The sequence below is a fragment of the Chinchilla lanigera genome, unplaced genomic scaffold (assembly GCF_000276665.1).
Source record: "Chinchilla lanigera isolate Chin_1 unplaced genomic scaffold, ChiLan1.0 scaffold00016, whole genome shotgun sequence".
NCBI lineage: Eukaryota > Metazoa > Chordata > Mammalia > Rodentia > Chinchillidae > Chinchilla > Chinchilla lanigera.
This window is the reverse complement of record NW_004955417.1, coordinates 43,104-57,526: the sequence shown is the minus strand read 5'-3', so window position 1 is coordinate 57,526 and position 14,423 is coordinate 43,104. Positions and strand designations below refer to the sequence as shown.

General features: G+C 37.7%; 2 protein-coding genes across 4 annotated transcripts in view; both read left to right on the top strand.

Annotated features, from left to right (window-relative positions):
- The window catches only part of Zfand1 (zinc finger, AN1-type domain 1), a 36,768-nt gene extending 30,962 nt beyond the window's left edge, over window positions 1-5,806 (top strand). For all 3 annotated transcript variants that reach the window (XM_013512817.1, XM_005381719.2, XM_013512815.1), the window contains 2 exons: window positions 4,874-5,029; window positions 5,130-5,806. In XM_013512817.1, the coding sequence (XP_013368271.1) occupies window positions 4,874-5,029; window positions 5,130-5,300 (327 nt within the window). In that variant the 3' untranslated portion in view covers window positions 5,301-5,806. The remainder of the gene's footprint in view (window positions 1-4,873; window positions 5,030-5,129) is intronic.
- A 3,062-nt stretch (window positions 5,807-8,868) lies between these two features.
- Slc10a5 (solute carrier family 10, member 5) overlaps window positions 8,869-14,423 on the top strand; it is an 8,403-nt gene continuing 2,848 nt past the window's right edge. The window contains exon 1 of the mRNA XM_005381715.1: window positions 8,869-9,254. Coding sequence (XP_005381772.1) covers window positions 8,933-9,254 — 322 coding nt within the window. The 5' untranslated portion in view covers window positions 8,869-8,932. The remainder of the gene's footprint in view (window positions 9,255-14,423) is intronic.

Sequence of the window (14,423 nt, the reverse complement as noted above, 5' to 3'; positions counted from 1 at the left end):
TTTGATTCATTTATTTTTTGGAGGGTTTTCTTTGTCTCAATTGCATTAATTTCTGCCCTAATCTTTATACTCTCCTCCCTTCTTTGGGCTTTGGGCCTTGTTCTTCTTTTTCTAAAAGTTTGAGATGTAGCATTAAGGTTCTTATTTGTTCTCTTTCTGTTTTCCTCATGTGTGAATTCACTGCTATAAATTTCCCTCTGAGGACTACTTTCATTGCATCCCATAGATTCTGGTAAGTTGTATTTTCTTTTTCATTTGTTTGTAGGTATTTTTTAATTTCCTCTTTAATTTCTTCTGTGACCCATTGGTTGTCCAGGAGGTTGTTTAATTTCCAAGTGTTTATGGAGGTTTTGGAGTTCCTTTTGTCATTAATTTCCAATTTCACTTCCCTTTGGTCAGATAATATGCATGGGATAATTTCAGTTCTTTTGCATTTTGGAAGGTATGCTCTATGGGCTAAGATGCAGTCTATTTTAGAGAAAGACCCATGTGCAGCTAAGAAAAATGTGTACTCTGATGTAGGGTGAAACACTCTGTATACATATACCAAGTCCATTTGTTAACAGCTTTGGTTCAGATCTGTTATTTCCTTGCTGATTTTTTGTCCACTTGACCTATCTCTTTGTGTCAATGGGGTGTTGAGGTCCCCTGTTACAATACTGTTATTAATTATATGGGTTTTCATGCCTGTTAAGATTTGTCTTATATAATTTGGAGCTCTGATATTTGGTGCATAGATGTTCATGATTGTTGTCTCATCCTCTTGCAGTTTTCCCCTGACTAGTATGTAGTGACCTTTATCTCTTTTGATTTTTGTCGGTTTGAAGTTTAGATTGTCTGGGAACAGAATAGCTACCTCTGCTTTTTTCTGGGTTCCTGTTGCATGGAGGATTGTTTTCCATCCTGTGTCTTTTCATCTGTGGATTCCCTTTTGAGTAAAATGTGTTTCCTGTATACAGCATATCGTTGGATTTTGTTTTTTAATCCACTCTGCCGGTCTGTTTCTTTTGACTGGAGTATGTGGCCATTTATATTTATAGTTATCACTGATATGTATTGATTTATCATTGTCAAGTTATTTACTTGCAGAGGTGTCCCACTTTTTCTACCTGTTTACTTGCTTGCTCTTCTTGCCGTTTCATTTCTTCTCTTGTTCTTGAAATTGTGGTCAGATTTTTCTCTGTCTAGAATATCTTTTAGTACTCTTTGTAATGCTGGCTTGGCGCTCATGAAGTTCTTCAATTGTCCTTCGTTGTAAAATATTTTATTTCTCCATTGAATTTGAGAGATAGTTTGTCAGGGTACATCAGTCTTGGTTGGAAGCTGTTTTTTCTGAGGACCTGTAATACTTCGCTCCAAGCCATTCTCGATTGGATGGTTTGTGCTGAGAAGTCTGCTGTGATTCTGATGGGCTTTCCTTTATAGGTAAGCTCTTTCTTTTCTCTAGCTGCTTTTAATGTTCTGTTCTTTTGCTGGAGATCTGGGAACTTGACTATTATATGTCTGGGTTTAGTTTTATTTTGGTTGTGGTTGGTTGGAGTTTTATATGGGTCATTTACCTATATATCAGGTTCTGTTTCCATACTTGTGAAATTTTCTGCTATTATTTCTGCAAATAATCTTTTTATGTCAGTTGTGTTGCTTCCTGCTGTTTCAATGACTACTATAAGTCGTACATTATTCCTCTTTGCCTCATCTTGCATCTGTTGAATTGACTTTTCCTGGATCCTTGTTGATTTTACGAGATCCTTTCTTTCTCGGTCACTAGCTACCATAGTGTCTTCAAAGTGTGAGATTATATTTTCAGCTTCATTCAAGCGGTTTTGGCAGCTTTCAGTGGAAGCTTTGTTTTCCTGGAAGTCTCTTTGAATCTGGTTCATGTGTTCTAAGTCCTTTCTATACTTTTCATTTAACGCTTCTGACGGTTTCCTTTGTTCTTCTATTTTCTTATATATTTCTTCTTCAGACTTTTTAGTGGACCTTTTCCTTCATTATTATTGTCATTTCACTTTTTGCCTGAGAGATTATTTCTGATCTCATCTCTTCTATGGCCTTATGGAATTGTTTTTTTACTTCCATTGCAATCATTTCAGCTATTTCAGGCATGTGTTTACCAAGTTCTCCTGTGTCAATGTCTCCTGGACTTGTTCTGAGTGTGGTGGAGTTGTGGGATTGTGTTTTACTCCTTCATTTCGTCATGTTTGCTACCAGATGCAGAAAGCTCAGTTTCCCTCTTCAGTAGCTACACAGAAAAGGCCACTAACGTCCCTAGTTTTCCTGTTGATCAGGTTTGCCCCTGAGTGATCTCTGAGAAGCACTACTTAGTCTCGGGTTTTCTGGCAGTGTTTGATTTGTATCTAGGTATCCCCGTTCTCAGACATGGGCATTGGTGTCAGCTGATAGCCAACCATCTGATCCAGTGTCCTCTTGTAGTTCAGGGCACGTGCACGGCCCAGACTCCAGTTGCACTGGTGTGACAATCCTGTTTCTGTGGACCTATGTCCCCAAGCATTTCAGGGTATAGGCAAAATCCAGATACAAACTGCAGGTCGACAGTTTGTGAACCACCTGATTCTGTGTCTCCAGTCAGTTCAGGACACATACAGGAAACAGATGCAGGCTGGATGGGTAGCAGTCAGACTGCCCATTCCTTCAACCCACTAGGGTCTGGGCAAAAGTAAAGCAGGGACTCGAACCACGGGACCAGCAGCTCCTGGAGCACTCGCTCACTGAGCACAGTGCGTGTGGGCGCTGGGAGAGGCTACACGCCCCGCCCCCAGCCAGAAATGTCCCTGGGGCTTCTGAGGGAGGACCTTCTCTCTGCTGCAAGTGCAGGGAGGGCAGAGACTCAGTCTGTAATAGCAGCGGGGTCCTGGGTCCCCTGCTCTGCCCTCAGGAAGTAGATGGGAAATACCTGGCTCTCTCCGCGAGTTTCAGCTGGGAACTGTGGCGGTGTGAGCAAAGCAGGTACTCAAACCGTGGGACCAGCAGCACCCGGAGCACTCGCTTACTCGGCGCAGGGCGTGCAGGCGCTGGGAGAGCCTACACACCCCTCCCCCGTCAGAGAAGTCACTGGGGCTTGTGAGTGAGGACCTCCTCCCTGCCCCGGGTGCAGGGAGTGCAGAGACTCAGTTTGTAATAGCGGCGGGGTCCTGGGTCGCCCACTCTGCCCTCAGGAAGTAGATGGGAAATACCTGGCTCTCTCCGCGAGTTTCAGCTGAGAACCGTGGTGGTGTGAGCAAAGCATGGACTCAAAGTGGAGGACCAGTAGCTCCCGGAGCACTCACTCACTGGGTGCAGGGCGTGTGGGCGCTGGGAGAGTAAGGTGGGAATTTTTGAATCTGTTTTTTCTTAAAATAATTGTGATCTTTCCTTAAAAATTTAGAGATGCCTAAGTTATATCAAAATTTTTATTGTTTCAGAAATTGATTTTTAAAGCCAGCACTTTTTTTTTTGAGTGAGCACATTTTATTGCATGTAACTTATACTCAACAAAAATGAATGAGTAGAAAGAAAGAGGTCAGAGTGAGAAGACATGCTTAGCACAGATTACTAAAGATAACCACACAAAATGTAGTAACTATGCCAATAAATCAATAAGAAAACTTTCACCAAACACATCACAGGTTACTGGTAGAAAAAAATACAAACATCTCTTCACTGTAATGACATGTTTAACTGTACAAATAATGAGAGAAGTACAAACTAAAACAGAAAGCATGACCCAATCACAAGAAGAATAAAAAGTAAATCTTAAGATCTCATTGTTTCAGCGCTAAGAAATATATGAGAAAGGTGAATTCTCCTTCACAGTAGTGTGGCTTACCCAGCAGTTTTTAAAGCAGTTTTTATGAGTCAGTAAAAAAGCTTTTCTTTCCATTATTTCTTTCTAACATTTACTTTGTTTTGCTAGTTTGGCCAGTTTGGCCTCAAACTCTCAATCCTCTTGCCCCAGCCTCCCAAGTCCAACTGGGATGATGGGAGTATGAACATTTTATATTTCCCTTATTAATTTTGCTATCTTTCAATATGTAGTGTAGTAAAGTTATTCACACAGAAAGAAATGTTATATGTATCAATAATCCTTCACTTGCAAGTAACAGAAACTTGATTCCAAGTAGTACAATTAAAATAAATTTGCTAGCTGGACACAGTGGTATAGATCTGGAATTCCAGATACTCAGGAAACTGGCAAGAATTCTAAGTTTGAGGCCAACCTTGGTAATTTAGGGAGACCGTGTGTCAAAACAATAAATACAAAGGAATGGGGTGATGACCCAATTTAGGGGCTCAAATCATGCTAAAAGTATCCATCCATTTTCTTAACTTCTCGCTTTGTATGTTGAACTCATTTTTTTCCAACCTGAGGCTACTTTTTCCACACTCAGCAGTGGCTAAGGGGTATAAGTGTTAATGACAGACAACTTCACATGTAAGTCAACAGGACTTTAAAAACTCAGAAAAAGCCAGGTGTGGTGGTGTCATCTATAATCCCACCACTCAGGAAGTTGAGGCCAGAGTGTCACAAGTTTGAGGCCAACACGGCCTACATAAGGAGACCCTGTTAAACAAACTCAGAAAAAAAAAAGAGAGCTCCCTCCAGTCTTTGAACTTAAAATCTTAGGAAAAGACCTTGTTTTGCCCAGGTTAAGTCACATATGTACCTATCTTTAAACAGTTTACTCTCACCAGGGTCTTGGGTCTTCTTCCTGTGCATTTAGGTGGATACCGATATACTATGATTGGTCTTCCCATTGAAACTTACATCAGCAAATGGTAATCCTTCTCTGACCAGAAGAAAAGGGAGATCATCAGACAAAAACAGAGGTTTTACTTCTTATACAATCTGTATTTTAACCTTTTGTTTTTACAGGCAGAAAGAATTTACTTTCAAGTTTTCTTACCTAAGGGGAGCAAAGACAAGAGCAAACCTATGTTCTTTTGCCACCGATGGAGCATTGGAAAGGCCATAGACTTTGCAGCTTCACTTGCCAGTCTTAAAAATGACAATAACAGATTAGCAGCTAAGGTAATATCTAGTCATAAAAGTTTTCCCTGGAAGTTTCTGGATATTCTGTTCAAGCAAAATGTTTGCTTATTATAATGTGGTTTTATTTCTCTCTCAACAGAAGTTAAGGTTGTGTCATATATCTTCAGGAGAAGCCTTACCCTTGGATCATACTTTGGAAACCTGGCTTGCTAAGGAGGATTGTCCTTTATATAATGGTGGAAGTATTATTTTGGAATATCTAAATGATAATGAACAGTCTTTAAAAAATGTTGATTCTTACTTAGAATAGTCAAAGGCTAAGGCAGAAATCACAAGGAAAATACTATGTACCTGTTTAGTCAGTTTCTTTCACCACAGATACTATTTATTTTTTCAAAGTTGCTTTTTAATGTATTTCCATTGTGTCATAGTTTACATTATCAGTTTTCTATTAACTTTGATTTTTTGTGTTTTAAACTTTATATTAGTAATTGTTAGCAAATTCTTATATTTACTTAGCTTTTTTATTAGTTTATACTTTGGAAATATCAGTATAGATATACTGATATATACATATACATACATTTGGTTAATGTCACCTATTGCTTGGCTATGGCAGTGATCCATGTCATTTTCCCCTCAGGCTCTAAGCTGCAAAACAACCCCCTGTTAAGTACTTGTTATGGTTTGTCTGTGTGTCCCCCTAAAGCCTCATGCGGCCATGGGGCAGGCTTTTAGAGTTGATTGAGGTGTGAGAGCTATACCCACCCTGGGGTGGATAGTTTGCATAGGTAAGGGAGAGGAAAAGAGTGCTTGAGGCCATTCCTGGCTTTTGTGTTTTGTTGCTTTTGCTGTGTTCGGACACCATGAGCTGTAGCCCTCTGCCATGTGCCACTCTGCCTTATAATCTGCCAAGTACAGACTGAAACCTCCACAAACTGTAAGCGAAATAAACCTTTCCTTCCTTAATTTTGGGCATCAGGTATTTTGTCCCAGCAATGAGAGAAAAGTAGCCGAGACAGTACTTCCCATTCTTTTGGCAGAGGGAGAAAATAGCAGATGTTTCCATTGAATTTCAAAAGAGTCACATCGTCAAGCCTAGTATTATAGGGTCTAAAGTATAACCTTACTATCTACCTACACCATGATGTATATATAAATTGATGTTTAAATGAATTATTGAAACTAAGAGAACATATCATTCAATTTTCTAAGTTTTTGAATGAAGACTCTCAGGCCTAGGATGGGAACATAATTTTCTTGGTATCACCTAACTGCATTGGGACAAATTTCTGATAAAGAACCTCCTCAAGTTGGACTCATCTTTTGTTTGTATGAATGTGTTACAAATGAGAAGAAAGATGGGATAGTTCATCTTCATTACAGTCTCTCTATATTAAAGCAAATTATATGTCAAAAGCAACAACGTTTTACCAATAAACTGAAATAAATGCTCCTGACTAGTGGTTTCTGTCTGTACCCAATAAAGCACTATATAGGAAGATAAAAATTCTTTCTATTTGTTCATTGTCCCTTGTTCTCATTGTAATTGACATGTACAGTGACTTAGGGTTTACTTACAGGAATAAACTCAGAGGTTCATTTGGTCTGTTTCTTATTCATATTCTCATGTGAAGAATGGTAATGACTTCAGGTTTTATCAGGATACTTATACATTCACCCATTAACATAATTGTTTGAATACCTACTAATTGTAAGGATTGTTTTTTAATTGTGATGATAGATACAACGAAGACATGTATATGTATTTATAGCTGTAATACAAAACAAGTTGCAAAAAAGTGATGAAGAGTATAGCTATGTTTCAATAGCTCTTTTACCAAAAACTGTAAAAACACAAGCAGTTATAATCTTTAAATATAAACTTAGATACAAGAACATTTTAATACAAACCAATACCTTAGTGTCTATCACAGTTACATGTACATATTTCATAACTAAACTAAAATATGCAGGGAAAACAGTAACTGTTTAGTCAAAGAGTAAGCCCAGCAGGGATTGATTTAAACCTATGCAGAATAAAAAAGAGTTCCTGTTAATGATGAAACAGCAAAGGGAAAGAACTGCATGGAGGAAAGGACACCTGTCCGTGGGCATCCTGCAGAGAGGGTGTGATGTCCCAGAGGTTGGAGGGTATACAAGGCCTAGCATTCTCAGTACAAAGCCTCATGGCTTCAGCACAGTCTCCCGAAGACAGCAAGGTGTGGGAGAAAAAATCTCAGTCCCTCCATCTCTTTAAAGTACACTGAAATCAGACAGTGTTCTCTGGTTTTCTTTTTGGCTTCCTATTGCATATGACTAATGAAATTTTAGGGTTTCACTGTCCCCATTTCACCCTAGTCTTTCTTGTTGCTTGCAAACAGCTACAATTGTAAGTAGAAACCCACAAAGTGGGGTAGGGGTTAAATGTAGATAAACAGTTGAAACAACACTGATACAAATAAATTTCGATTTAAATAACCACACAGAAAGTGCATGTGAATGATAGATTGGCAGATTTTTTTTTTTTTCCTAGATTTACCAGGTTTTCTTCCTGCAGTTTTCAGATAAGGAAATGACTTAGGAGAACCCGAAAAAGGAAAAAGATTCAGGCATCCGAGGTTAAAGAGTGGGAGCTATATACTTATTGTCTTGGATCCAATTTGTGAATTAAGAAACTTGATCACATACTAAGCAAGGTGGTGCATGCTTATAATCCCAGTGCTCAGGAGGCTGAGGCAGGAGGACTTCAATTAGAGATCAGCCTGGGCAACATAGTGAGAATTTGACTCAAAAAATATATTTGGTCACATAACTGTAACAATAGCCTTGTTTTATGTTTTAAATTTGTCATTTTAAACTAAGGAAGTTTACAGGAACTCTAACTGAAATATCACTGAAACAGTTGCGTTCCCTGGTTTCACCCTTGGTACAAATGTTTCCTTAGTGTATCACATGGAAATAAAAATCATGATATTCAAAGTACTGTGTTTGAAAGATGAATCTACATAAAAAATTTCTGATAAAAATTTCTTCGATAATTTTTGAGGCACAAAAGCCACCCTCATTACACTGAACAGGTTGCATCATTAGTACATTAAAGGATCTTCGGAAATGGTCATGTGTTAAGAGACTACTGGATTGCAGGCCTAAAAGCTATGGTGTTAAAAGTTTTTATCTTATTTTTTGCAGTTTAGCATCAGAACTGCCTCCCCTGTGTGGGAAATACACAATTTTGAGTCTAAATTGAAGTCCAAAACTCCTGATGTTCTTTATCCCTGGCAACTGAGGCTGAACAGGAAGAGTATATGGCCTAAGTTGGTCAGGTGAATGTCCGTGCCCCTGTGAAGAGGAAGTAGTATTACAAAGAAGAACTAAGACATCAAAATTAATGTCAGTGTCTTTCCATCCCCCTACTATGTCGGGTTCCAGGTCCAGTGGCAGCAACCTCTGAGCCAGGCTATACCTTTCACCATAGTATAAAGCTACCTACTCTCTCCATGTTCTTAAGTTATCTGGTAACCATCCAGAAAATTACGTTCCTTCTTAAAGACACCAACAACAGGTTTATGTTTGCCTGCCAATCACTGAAATTATAGAACTATCAGAAGCCAAGCATATGGGCTGTACAGTTTTCTTAATGCTGTTTTTCCATTAGCGGAAATGAGGAAGTAAGGAGGAAATAAATTAGGTTTCTGTTTGTGATAAATGAAACCTATTAAATGCCTTGGCTTTTGAGTTTTATTACCTACATGTTAAACAAGTTGTGCCACTCAATAGGTGGCCGTATATTAGTTCCAAAAGTACAGCAGTGCCTCCTACTGGACTTTGGTCTAACAAGAGCAACTGTTAATCTAAAACCTGTACTGAATGCCTGTGTGAAGAATGTTCTCTCGTTTTTAAAAAATGGTTTGGCTTATAGGATTTGTTTGAGCTTTTAAAATGATTAGAAAACTTTTCATGATCCTACTTCTGTTGTTTATGACTCTGGGAGAAGCAAGGAAATCATTTCTTAGTTTTCTGAATATAGAGAAGACTAAAATACTATTTTTCACAAAGACTGAAGAAGCCATCATTGTCAGGTCAAGTTACAAAGATAAACAAGCTAACTTCAGCCACCTCTTTGTGCAAACAGAAGATCCTAAAATTCTGCAGGCGGTGAATGTGACCAAAACCTCATCAGATGTTACCAACTTTACGATCAACCTAGTGACAGATCAAGAAGGAGAGACAAATTTGACCATTCAACTCTGGGTTCCTGAAGGTAGGCAAGAAAAACTCATTGAAGAAATAAAGAATGTTAAAGTCAAAGTGAGTAAACCAAAAAAAGACAGTCTTTTCCAGGCATCAATGCATGTGGATAGGAGAATCCTAATGCTTATTTTATCAATGATACTGTTAAATAAATGTGCCTTTGGTTGCAAGATTGAATTCCAGGCTCTTCAAATGGTATGGAAGAGACTTCTGCCAATACTTCTTGGGGCAGTTACACAGTTTTTTCTGATGCCATTTTGTGGTTTCCTTTTGTGTCAGATTTTGGCATTGCCCAAAGCACAAGCATTTGGATTTGTCATGACTTGCACATACCCCGGAGGGGGTGGGGGTTATCTCTTCACTCTGCTTCTAGGAGATGTCACTTTGTCCATTTTGATGACTTGCACATCAACATTATTGGCCCTGATAATGGTGCCTGTCAATTTATATGTATACAGTAGGATGTTAGGGTTATCAGCTATATTTCATATTCCTGTTAGTAGAATTATGTCAACACTCCTTTTCATACTTATACCAGTATCAGTTGGAATAATCATCAAACATAGAATACCTGGAAAAGCAAACTTGTTAGAATAATTAGACCTCTTAGTTTTGTTTTAATGTTTACTGGCATTTATTTGACCTTCAGAATGGGATCAATGTTTCTAAAGTTCGCTAACCTGGAGGTGCTTCTTTTGGGTCTCTTAGTTCCTGCTTTGGGTTTGTTGTTTGGGTATTCCTTTGCTAAAGTTTGTATGCTGCCTCTACCTGTTTGTAAAACTGTTGCTATTGAAAGTGGGATTTTAAATAGTTTCTTAGCCCTGGCCATTATTCAGCTCTCTTTTTCATAGTCCATTGCAGACCTAGCTTCTGTGCCTCCTTTTATAGTAGCCATGTGTTCCTTATGTGAATTGTTACTGATTCTTCTGGTCCAATTGTTACTGATTCTTCTGGTCCACAGACCTAGCTTCTGTGCCTCCTTTTATAGTAGCTATGCGTTCCTTATGTGAATTGTTACTGATTCTTCTGGTCCGCTAACAAAAGACCTGTCTTTTAAAAAATTTTTCTTCATCAAAAGTTAAAGCATGGGGGCCGGGATTTAGCTCAGGGGCACAGCGCCTGCCTGGCAAGTGCAAGGTCATGAGTTCGATTCCCAGTACCGGAAAATAACAAAGTTAAAGCATGACTCAATTCTTATTCTGAGTGAGGTATCATGAGAAGTTTAAACATTATGTAAAATAATACCTGCTCTCAAGCCACTAATAATCTGGTAAAAATTTAACATGGGGGGCTGTGGAAAGTGTATATATAATCTACAGGCTAAGCACTTGATGAGTGTTAAGACAGTAAAATACACAGAAGTTTAGAAAAAGGTGACAACTTTCCACTGTGCTAGTTTGGGAATGTTTTATAGAATAATATTCATCATGTTCTCTTAAATGAGAAAACCCACCATAGAAAACTCTTCTTGTAGTGAAATTGACATATCCTATGTGTTTAAGGAAAGGATGTCCATGTAGTAGACATTCAGTAAAATCTCAATCAGTAAATGAATATGAAAATTCCATTCCTATTTGGGATTGTCATGGGCTTATTAGACTCAACATAACTTAAACTATAAGGAGCATCTCTTCTTTCATAGCTTCATATACTCCTGTCTTCCATACCTCCCGCTAAAGCCATTACCATTTACTCCAAGATACAGAGTCATCAATTCTCTCTCCTTTTCCCTTCTTTCTTTTCTCTTTCTGGTGCTGGGGATCCAACCCAGGTCATGTGTGTGTGTGTGTGAGTATTTGTAAATATTTTTTGAGACGGAATTTTGCTAAGTTGTTCAGGTGGGACTTAAACTTACAATCCTCTGCCTTATTTTTATACTCAACCTAGGTACTATAATTTCCCCATCTTTTTTTAAATCAGATTCCTCTCTATCCCCAATTGCTACTTTTTTTCCACATCACATTGCTTCTTCCCTACACCTACTCCCAACTGGCTTTTGACCTGTTTGTCTCCTTTCCAATAACTGTCAGGTGAATCTTCTAAAATTCTAACTTTGGTCATGCAATTTTCTGGCAAGGAGGTAAATTTTTTACTGGTAAATAAAAATTTTTTACTGGTAAATAAAGTCTACATTCCTTATTAAAGCACTGACCATACTCTGCTCTCTGACCTTATTCTAGCTTTCCAGTTTGTTCTCCTCTCTCACTTCTTCACACACAAGTCCTTGGTATAATTAAACAGAATGAATTAGTAGCTTATAAATATGCCTTTGTTTGTGCAAACCAACCTGGTTTGTTTTACAGCTATTTCTCTTATGTTTTATTTCTCTTATGTTTTCCTTCTTTTTGGTGTAAATGTTTGAGAATAAGAATTCTGTTTATTAGTTTTGATAATCCTTGAAATGTCTAGCACATTTTTTCTGTAGTTATTCAAATAAAATGTTACAGCACGGAAAATTATGGTTTTAAAAAAGAATCACTCGGGTGTGTAACAGTGGTATGGCACTTGCCTAGCATGCTTGAGATCCTGGGTTCAATCCCCAACCTCATCAAAAAAAATCACTCAAATTTTCAATGGAAATTTTTAGTATTGACGATCTATATTTTTCTACAAACTATGAGCATCAAGAAGAGGAAATATCACTCTTAAGGATCCTACTTTCCCTATTTCCTAGCCCTATTGCTACTCAACCAAAAAAATGGAGATAAAGGTGTCATCTCCATCTGATTGTCCTGAGAATTAAATGAGACCAAACATGTAACCTGCTTAGAAGAAAGTTTGCCACAATGAGTATACAGTGTTAGCTACTTTTGTTTTTATCAGTTTAAACTTTAACCCTGGATATGTCTACTGCCAGCTGTAAATATTAACCTGTTAACTACATATGCAGTTTAAACTTGTAACTTAAAAAAAAAATCACTGTTACTCACTATTTTGCCCATAGAATTAACTAGAGGATTTTTGCTCATTTTGCCAGCTTTTTTCTTATGTCACCAAAGTACCAAGATTTATAATAGACCTGGTGGCAAAACAGTGAATGATTACCCCAATTTGTAAAATAATAATTACATTCATGAAATGTCTTACTTCTTGAAACAGAAATCTCTCTTTAGAAATTTAATATAGAAGTGAATTTGCACAAATTTAACTCATTTTAATGAACATATTTTAGGAACAGAAGCCATGGTTTGCTATTTGTGCTTTATCATTAACCTTGTGATACTTATTTACATGTCAGTATTCAAAGTCATAAAATATAGAGATTTGATTGAGGTTTATGAGGTTCCTTAATTCTGTCGTGTGATTCTGGCATAAAACTAGCACATAATAGTATGATATACGGCATAGCATAATGGGCAGGACAATGGGTTAAAGTGAAGAAAATTCAAAATGATGAGAGTACATACTGCTGTTGCTTTCTAATTAAGGCAGCAACCAAAATCTGAGCTTGTGAGGGTAGTAACCAAAATCTGAGTGGGATAAGAACTGAATCAAATTCAATGGTTAGGTTCAATGTTGACCATATGGGGAAGTGTATTTTGGCTCTCCTTCAGTTTTGTTTGTGATTAAAATTGTGGAGAGAATCAGGTTCATGAACTGAGGTACCATTGTATTATTCTTTTAATTCTTGGAAATGTTTGCACAGTGCAAAGTTAAACAGCATAGAACAGAGTTGACATAGCAGAATTATGAATTAATTTACCAGAATTAATTTACCAGTAAAGGTCAGGATCATATGTTGCAGAGCTGGACTATGCCTAGGTGTACAATTCCAGCTCTGTCAATTTACCAGGTTCCATTTGTTATGTTTCTTAGTGCTTCCATGCTTAAATTCATGTAGGAATAGGAGTAATAATAGTACCTACCTTATGGTATTGGGATGATTAAATAAGTTAATATGAGCAAGATACTTGGAACAATGCCTACTACATGGTAAACTATAATTACAGTTATTCTGCTTATTTGAATTTTAAAAAATACCTTATAAAGCAGCTGAAAGTGTATGACTAAAATTTTATATATTGTTTTTCTCTTATACATGTTTCATGTAAGACAGATGTTTGCATAAAAACTTACCTGAAATTTTGAATGGTTACTCAGGTTTTGTTGTTTTTAAGAATGAGAGGCATAAAGGAAGTGTTAAACTAGTTTAACTTTCTTCCCAGCCCTTTAGAGGATGATTTTATGATATACTGTTCCAAGGATAACAGTTCTATAAGAGATATCCTCATAAACAGAAAAGCTGTTAGCATGCATGTTAGAAAGTCTTGAAGAATGTTTGCAACTCCAACTTATGTTGTATCAAAACATGAGATCGTCTTAGACAATATGGAGACTCCACCCCTAGGCAGTTGCATGCTGTATAAGTTTGATCACTTCAGATCAAAGTTCTCTGAAGAATTAACTGTTAACTAAGAAAGTCTTGGCATGGGGAACATGAAATTCTTTTAGTGAAAGGAATTGCCTAAATGCAAATTGAGAACTGAACCCTAGAAATTTATGTAGAGCTGGCAAGATGCCCACAATTTCTGGGGGAGGAATCTGAGTGAACGCCCTCTTTATTATGCAGACACAAGGCATTTGCGTACCTGTTGTTCATGGTGAAGGATGACTGATCAGATCAACTCCTGGCTTGCCAATGGCCATCCTTCCCCAGAATTCCTTTGTGTATGGGAACTAGGGCAACTAGTTCAACTAGTACCCAACTTGTGTATGGTACTAGGGCAACTATCAAGGCATTGGATTTCAACTCTATTCCATTTTGAGGTTTTGCATAATTAGAACCTCTCTCATTGGTGGAAGTTAGGTGGCAGGAAAGGATATTGAAGGCCTACAAGAGAGAACTTACCATTAGGGAAGAAGGGAACCATGATGTCCTGGATGCCATCTCAAGTGTTAGTTTTTGTTGGGGTGCAGTGTGTAGTGGAAGCTGGAATCTGTCTCATCCTTTCCCCCTTCCAACCACCTGGGCAAAGCAGTTGTTCCTTAGGACTGAAAACACTGGCTCTAGAGGCAATTGTAACTTGAAAAACTGCCTCTTTGGGAACTCAAGAGACATGCAATATTTTTTTTTTTTTTTTTGTAAATAAAAGGAGGAAAACATTAACAGACAACCTTTTACAAAATAGCAAAAGAACAATACAAACAACACAGAGTTACAAAGTGGTAGGAAATTAAC